Below are 9,123 nucleotides of genomic sequence, written 5' to 3' on the forward strand. Positions count from 1 at the left end.
TCTCTCTTTCTTTTGGTTTTGGCAGCTTGCTGTTTCTTCTCAGTGTAGGGTAGCTTTCCCAACAAGTGCAAGCACAAAACTACAACATCTTTGTAAATCTTGAATATCTCACCTCCTCCTCCTCTTACTTGCATATGTCCCTTTCACCATGCAAGCAAGGGCTTTTTTTAGGAGTAATAACTAGGCACTCACTAGATTTCTTGGACATAAATTTGGCCCTTTTGGGCCCCTTTAAATCGTAGAAATGGAAAAATGTAGGATTCTGACAGGAATGTAGTTGTAAAATAGAGGATTAGAAAATACAGGAAAAACACAAGAATGACCGTTTGATTGGACCACAGAAAAAACGCAGGAATCGAATGAGAGAGATAGACTCAAAGGAATTTTTCCAATAGGTTGGACCTCTTGCTAACTTTCCTCCAAAATCTATATAGGATTACACATTCTATAGGAATTTTAAAGGATAGTATAGGATTTAATTCTTTGTTTCAAAGAGTTTTATAGGAAATTTTTCCATAGGATTAAAATCTTTCAAATTTTCTATACTTTTCCTACAAATCAAAGGAGCCCTTTATGTGCAACCCCAAAAGGAGCAATCACACAAAAAAGAGGGAAGATAAGCTAGTACTAGTACACTAGTGTGCTACACCTGCACACTGCTTGCAACTCCACCCTTTTTCCCCTTTTCCTTTGCCACTTGCACTGCATCTATAGACTGTTGTGTTTGACTTATTTTCATGTGGACAAAAAGAGGGAGGAAATAGTGCTGATTTTACTCACGTTTGTGGACAGTCAATTCAATGCGATTGCAGGAACAGGTAAACGACATATGGTTCTCTTGCCGTACCGGTTTTCACCATGGATTAGCAGCTGCATGTCGGTGAGAAAAAATGCACATAGGGAGGAATTGCCCTCTACTCTTCTCTGGTGACACGAACAGGATACCACATGGCTGGCTGCAAGCCTGCAACCCAGTTGGCACCTGCAGATGTTGTTCAAAGGACTCCAATAGCGTTAAAAACTGTATAACTGAGACACAATGCTTCAGTATATTTTGAATGCTAACATTTAAAACAAGAACCCTCAATACTTTGCATTCAAAATATTCTTTTGTACTGTAGCCAACTTATGACTTAAAGGCCCATTTGAGATAAGCTAGAATCGAGGATTGATGGATAATTTGACTTTTGTGATTACTATTTGAGAGTATAAACGAGTACATTAACTACTACGAAGTTGAAAGATTGCTTTTCGAAAAGTACTACTACAAGAATAGGCTATTTAGGAAAAAAAAATCAAAAAACACGATGTTAGGAGTTTGAGATGCAAAGATGTTTTATGTATCCTTGAGCTAGCCATACGGACTATACTGTTCTAAAATATAATAACTTTTCCCCTTTATTTGACTATTTAGATGTATGATTATAAGTTGTTATATTATATAACTAATGTAATAGTAGTTATTATATTATAGTACTCCTAGGAGTAATTTCCTGGGGCGCCTACAATCTCACAGAGTGATAGTCACAGTAATTCAGTAGGAATACCACTCTTGTATTCTCTATACCTGCTGTTGATTGCTACAGCAGTTATATATTTGCTTCTTGCCAACGAGCAGAGAGAGCCGGGTAATTTCCAGCAGTTAAATTTTCAGTGACACACTAGGCAAGCCTACGGCTTTTTCCTCCTCTTTGGGCTTTTGCTCTCTGCCTGAGCATTGTACTCTAGTGAGCGTGCGCGAGCAGTGACACGCAGGCACAGAGTGGTGTGCAGATTCATCAGCTGAAAAGAGGATTTCGCCGTAGCAGCGATCGGCCCTCCTCTGTGTCCACAGACCACAGTAGTGCAGAGCAAATTGCAGTCATGTGTTGTGTGGACTCGTAGTAGCAGGAGCAGGAGCAGCACAGCAGTCAGCAGCCAGCTTGTCCCTGCTCGTGTCGTGTCACGGCTCATCGGTCTCGGAATCGGCGAGCCAAGTGGCCGACTTGTAACCAACCTCTCGCTGATTAGTGTGTAATCTTATGATACTACTCCGATCCGTTCTGGAGTATCTCTGTCCTGTCCAAAGTCCAACTTGCAGGAATTGACGGACGCAAACCACAATTTCACACTTCGACGGCAGCCGAGGTCGTTGGGAAAACCAGCCGGTATAGACGAAGCGAAAGCGAATTCAGGCTTCTTCTTCTTCTCTCCTCCGCCACGAGATTTCGACCTCACCATCGCTTTTGCTTGCATTGCGTTTCGTTTCGCACGATACGCGAGATCGATGGATGGAAATATGGACGACGTGAAAGTACAAACCCTCCCCCTAGCTACTACTATTCCCACGATGCTGCCGCTTTTAACGTCACGGGATCTTTGGCGATACGAAGACGATCGCCACGTAGGAAAAAAATCTCACGGGAAAACTCACAAAAAAACTTGAGAGACTTCGTTGCAACGCAAGGCGGCAAGTTGGCAAAGTGATCACCCGTATATCTGTCGGTAAATTTTATTTTAAAAATTTGACATATGTAATTATAATATAATTGTGATGTAATTATAATGTAAGTTGCATGTAACTTGTACTCTCTCTATCCCTAAATACAAGAGGTTTTGGTGGTACATCATGATATAACGAATTTGGACAAAGATGTATCACATCACACCAAAATATCTTATATTTAGGGATGAAGGGAACATGTATCTTTTAAAAAATTCTCCGTAACATGCTATTTCGGTGAAACAAAGGTCGTGGGAACGAATCCTCTTACATGTGTGCACGTAGTGACTTTTGTCATTCTTCACTTGCACAAATCTTAAAACAAATTTAACGGTTTAAAATTGTGTGAAAGTTACACGTAAGTTATATGCAAATTACAGTGTAATTACATGTAGGATATAGTGTAGTTACACTTTGATTATCTGTTAAATTTTTTAAGAAGAAAATTTATCGATAAATATATAACAAAATTGGTTGGCAAATGGCAACATTATTGGTTGCTAGCTAGCTCTCCGTCCTTCCGGTTTGCAGGACGTGGGCTCCATCTCCACGGCGACAACGTCGCGGTCGCCGGCGCCGCGCGGGGTCCGGAGTCCGGACCGGGCGCGATGGGTGGAACGTGCGGTGCGGGTCACGGCGGCGCTATGAAGCTAGGAGGAGGTCACGGCGATGCGCGCTGAGCCCATCGTATCTCGCGTGGATCGATGTGAGTACGAGACGTGGTGTCGCGTTACACGGACGGGCAGCGATAGCGACGGCACAGCGCAGGGATGGTGAAGGAGGAGGAGAGAAGATCGAATCGGAGGTGAGGTTGGGATGGGGCACGCAACACATCTCATCAGCGGGACAGTTAACAACCCTTGCACAACTAAGGCTGCCTTCTTTCAAAGAAGATTGGAGAGAGATTGGGGAGATTATCACTCGTTTTCCGCACGCATGCTTCCTAAACTACTAAACGGTGTATATTTTTAAAAAAAGTTTTTATATGAAAGTTGCTTTAAAAATTCATATTAGTCCATTTTTGAAATTTAAAATGGTTAATACTCAATTAATAATACGCTAATGGCTCATCTCGTTTTGTGTATCTTCCTATAATCTTCTTAGTACCCTTGCCCTCAAACACAGCCAACTCTCGCCGCACCTACTCGTACCTTGCCATCCTCGCAGATGTTTTTTCTTCGGTACAATCATCATCCCTCAAAGACGAGACGAGGAGCATGGATTTTCGCGGCTGATGAAACTGTCCAGATCGAGGATGGAGCTGAAGTATTCCATCATCATGGCGTACCCTACAGCAACTGCTACTAGGGGTGTGGGGTGTGTTTAGTTCTAAAAAAAGTTAAGAATGAAGAAAGTTGAGAGTTTGAAAAAAAAATTAAAAGTTTATGTGTGTAGAGAAGTTTTTGATGTGATATAATATGATGAAAAGTTGGGAATAGGGGAACCAAGCACGGCCTAGACCTACTCGTACTTTCACTCCTCGGGCTCGGCGTGAAGTACTCCCTCCGTCAAAAAAAAAGACAAACCCTGTGTTTCAATGTTCCGTCTGTCTTATTTAAAAAATGAAAAAAAAATTAAAAAGATAAGTCACGCATAAAGTATTAATCATGTTTTATCATTTAACAATAATAAAAATACTAATTATAAAAAAAATTTCTTATAAGACGGACAGTCAAACGTTGGACACGGAAACATACAGTTTTTTTTTTTTTTTTTTTTTTTTTAAGGATGGAGAGTGTATGAGACACCGCTCGAGTCTCAACAAGAGGAAGGACGAAGGAGGATCAGCGGACCACTGCAAGGCTCTCTGTCTTGCCGTGTCCGTGACCGCGGCAAGCGCAGCTGCAACATGTTGGATCGGTTGCTCGCTTTTTTTTTGGCAGGTCAAGACAAGTGCACATATTACTGTAGCATTTTCCAGGTGCATGCGTGTACCAGCACAAATGTGCAGAGAGACAAGTTGCAAGATCGGTGTAGCTACAGCCTGCTGGGGCAGCCGGCCGGTGCAGGCACGGCTGCTGCTACAGTGCTACTGCTCGGCCGATATTACTACTTGGACTGCACGGCCGGTGTGTTTGGATGCTAGGTTTTGCCTGGATAGAAGATGGCCGTTCATTTTTTGGAGGCGTTTGGTTGGTAAGCTGGTGTGGGATATGGCTACCACCTAGAGAATGTTCGCAGTAGATGGTGGATAGATGCATCCAGGCGAAATGGGCGGACGAGACGATACAGGGGCGGGCGAGTGCATGTGAGAGAAAAAAGTGGTGTACGCTCACCTCCTACGGTCCTCCCCCTCGTCTTCTCTTCCTCTCCTCTCCTCCTCTTTTTTCTCACTGGTCTAGATCTCTGGGAGCTCTCAGCTCTAGCTTCTCCCTTCCTCTTCTCTGGCGGCACAACAAGAGGTTCCGACAGCCTCAAGCTCCAGCGTGAAGGGCCGCGCGAGAGGAGGCGCAGGGGCGTGGGAGGCGGCACGAGTGGCGGTGGTGGACGGCGTTCAGCGGCGGCTTGCAGCAGGCAGGGAAATCGACGTCCGACGACATTGTGTTAGCTTTATTTTGCATCTAAATTATTTGGTGTAATGATTAATTTAGATCTGGTGGTTGAAATGGATGATGGTTCATTGAAATATTCTCGCATATTTCATTTAGAGGAAGATATGGCGTGCATGTTGTATATGTGTGCTCCCCTCTTGTTCTGAGTGGTAACGCATATGTTATAAGTTTCAAAAAAAAAAAAAAACATGGGCTCATGGGCTATGGACATAAGGCCATGCATCATTTTTGCCAAGTCTACCAAATCCACTTATCCGTCTACCATATCCACTTCTCCCTCCACCAATAATAAACTAAGCTTGTCCCATCTACCAGATAAAATTTGGGTTTGTTTGGGGAGCATTTATCAGCTGCAACTTCTCACAGAATCTCTAGTTTCCCCAAACAATCCAGATTGTTACCCAGATTTTAAGTGTCTGCATTTTTAGAATCTAGAAAATGAATTAGAACCCAGAAGCCGGAAAACCCAGCTTCTCCAGATTCTTAGAAATTGGCTACCAACGAGTAAATTCTCATAATTTTAAGCTCCCCAAATAGGAAAAAAAACTGCATGGCCATATCCTTACAAATATGGATAGGCATATCCATCCTTGACCACCATCCCAACACAACCTAGGTATAATATTTGTCTTGAGCTCGTCTTATAGGATGAGCTGAGCTGCTCTTTTGCAGTACTTTTTCCGTCCCAAAAATAAACTCAACATAGAATGAGATGTGATATATTCTAGTATCACAAGTCTGGATATGTTCTATTCTATTTGGATGCAAATCCTAATGCAGTAGCAGTGGCTGACATGTGGGTCCGGCCCACACGTCAGTGTCTGCTACTGTATTTTTAGTACTGCAGACAATCCCCATTGATCTTATTTTGGTTTGAGTTACTTTAGAACAAAGGAAGTAGATGATAGGAGTATGTTGCAAGGTAGTAGGAGTACACCAGGTTGGTTTGATCACGTTTTCGCACGTGAGCTCGTTTGAGTCGTTTCACTTGGATGACAGATGGGCTCACGACCATGGGTCATGATGTGTCAGCCCTGAAGTTTTCTTGTGGGCTTTCGTATTGTTTTGGGCCAGTCCCTATGCCTCTAACTGCAATGCGGGGCACGGTGTGCCTCTCCACTCCGGCAACAAAGGGGCGGTGTGGGTCGCCGGCCGGCAAAGACCACCACCCACCAACCTACTCAGGCACACCCACCAATGCCCGGTGACCACCCTGCGGCAAACGTAGACACGTAGTACTGGTAGATGAGAAACATTTGACATCTTCGTAATCACATTTGCAGGTACTGGTTATCAAGAAACGGATTAAACACCACGCCCACAAATACGAAAACATCAAATACAGTGTTCCCTTACAACGACAAGAGATGATAACAGGCTACAAATCTACTCCTAAGCGAATGCGATAGGTACCTAAACTGACAATTCTATGAGCAGAAGAGCACAAATGCCATGATATCCTACGAGTACATACTACAGGAAACATGTACAAACATCATGACCCCTCAACCTCTTGCTAAGAACACATCGAGATCACTTATTCTGGTGTCCATAGCTGTTTCAAACTGTGATGAACTCTCTTGGCTGATCATCTTGTAGCTGTATCTACAAGTTGATGGGCTCTGTTGTCCGGAGGATAACCAATGTAACTGCAGCAGTGTTATCATGCCAATAGCTAACACTCCAGGATGGCCCAATAATCCACCAAGGGTTTTGATACTGAAACTGTTCCTAGCCAAAGCAACGCTAGAAGCTACCATCTGCCCCAGGAAATTGGCATTTTTGCTGTCAGCACCAGAATGGCTTCCTAGTTTCTCAGGCTTGTTTACTGACAGAGAAGGCCATACACCGTGGCAGACATTGCGCACGAAATCCAAAGCTTCATCTATAATTTTCTTATTCACCCCACGGTGTCCATTTAATCTTATTGCAAGCATAATACGACTTTGCTCCAACCTTGCTAGTGAAATATCTTGTTCTGCTTGTTGCTGTGACTGGACAGCCTGCAAAAGAGTTCAAGGCATAGTTATACAATTGGTATAATGAAACTAAGCATCGAACATATCAATCTATTGAAGAGAGACTAAGAACAAATGGATGCTTGGCTCAGATGATATTTCTTTCATACACACTGCACAGCATATCCCAGAAGAAAGTGAAGGAAATTATGTTCAGAGCTCAAAAGCTTGGATTCATAACATGGACATTACATTTTTAATGTCTACCACCTCTATCCCAAAATATAAACATTTCTGTCCAGATTTATAGCTAGATATGCTTATATTTTGGGACAGAGGAAGTAGATAAACTAGGGGTAGGGGGCTATACCTGTCCAGATTTATAGCTAGATATGCTTATATTTTGGAGCAGAGGAAGTAGATAAACTAGTGGTAGGGGTGAAACTGGTAAAGTAACGTGAATTGTTGAATCACATAACAAATCAACAGATACATGTATGCATTTCACACAACACAAGGCAACAATAAACAATGACAACACCACTAAAGATGATTTATATTCACATGTAATGGTGGACAAGTAGGTTGCATCAAACAAACACATTTCATGAATTTCAATCAGGTTTCTAGATAAATTTGTTCCTTGCCTTCCTTGGCTCCTTTAAGGATGTATGCAACATCCTTTATTTCCTTAAAAATGAAACGACCCAAAAATTTGAAGTTCCAACCATACTTTACATCTTCCATTATTGAGTGCCTCATAAGCTCGTGACACTCTTTTCTTTAAGAGGATGCTACCCTCTACGTAGGAGGCCAGTTCACTAGTATTATACTTTTCTGGTGTTATTAACTCGATTCAGCAAGCAATATCGACAAATTTGAACAGTGGTAATTGCTTCTTGGGAGGACAAGAGCAAATCTCCAATTTGCAGGAACAGCAGGAACACGAAGTTAACTGATAAAGAAACTACAAGCGCTCATTCATCGCAAAATTTCAAAACCAGCTCAGGAACACTCCCAGACAAGCAAACAAGTACAGCAAACTGGTAGGGTATAAAGAAAACCATCGCTCTTATTTCACTTCTTCAGATTTTCTATGTGATAATACTCACAAGCTCGAAACATTTTCCAGCTGTTCACATATGGCACTTGAACAGTTCACGGGAAGGAAAAAAAGAGACCTACTAAGAATTAAGGACTCAACACGGAGAACAAAATATAGCAAAAAAAAAAAAAACTTTTTAATGAAAAAAAAGCATGCGTCCTTAATCTATCATGCAGTTGCAGGACAAAATTGTTGGAAATTCAAAGCAGATTAATGGCACGAAAGAATGTTGTATCACAATTCATTCAGAGCTCAAAGGAAATAACTTGAAGCATGAATAATTGCCTTATCTATGACAGTTCAAATCTCAAAACATGTAAATGCTGCTTTGGTAGTACAAACGAGTGCCCTCAGAAAGACACACATGGGTGCAAACAATTAAACATGCCCTGAATCGTCAGAACAGATGTGGCATCATCCTAAGCATGGCTTTCAACGTTCAACAAACAGTCGCTTGAATCTACGAGCATTTCGGTATCCTCCCCAAATTAGACAAATATATATCCTCGCAACTCGCAACCTGCTGTCCACTACAACGTCACATTTCAACAAATCCACGGCCGCGACTACGCGAGAGGCGACGCTCAAGTTGATTTGCTCAATCTCACAAGGAAGCAGGGATGGGAGGGGTTAGGGGGAACTCACAAGGAAGCACTCGAACTGGTCCTCGAGGTCCTCGAGCGCGGCGCGGATGGCGTGGAGGCTCCTCGCCTCCTCGGCCACCGCGTCCAGCGCGGCCGCCTCATCGTCGACGCCGTCGCCGCCCTTGACCCGCACGAGGTCCTCCGCGGGCTTGCTGTGGCGGCGGACCGCGCGCAGGAAGTGCGCGCGGGAGAGGGCGTGGATGGCGTCGCTGACCTTGTCGTGGAGGTCCCAGATGGTCTCCAGCACGGCCTCCGCCTCCTCGGGCTCCATCCCGGAAACCCTAGCTCCCGAAGGTTCCAGAATCTTCGCAACTGCCTCCTTCCGCGTCGCAAGGTGTTTTCGAGAATTTTGGAGCTCTTTGGAGGGAGAGGAGTTTCCCGA

General features: G+C 43.4%; 1 protein-coding gene across 1 annotated transcript; it reads right to left on the bottom strand.

Annotated features, from left to right (window-relative positions):
* Positions 1–6,339: 6,339 nt before the first annotated feature.
* Positions 6,340–9,123, bottom strand: LOC127766108 (plastid division protein PDV1-like). Its single transcript, XM_052291162.1, has 2 exons — positions 8,743–9,123; positions 6,340–7,037 (listed from the first exon to the last, which is right to left on the bottom strand). Exons 1-2 carry the CDS (start codon positions 9,010–9,012, stop codon positions 6,540–6,542), a joined length of 768 nt encoding a protein of 255 aa, XP_052147122.1. The 5' UTR covers positions 9,013–9,123; the 3' UTR covers positions 6,340–6,539.

The sequence above is a fragment of the Oryza glaberrima genome, chromosome 1 (assembly GCF_000147395.1).
Source record: "Oryza glaberrima chromosome 1, OglaRS2, whole genome shotgun sequence".
Taxonomy (NCBI): Eukaryota; Viridiplantae; Streptophyta; class Magnoliopsida; order Poales; family Poaceae; genus Oryza; species Oryza glaberrima.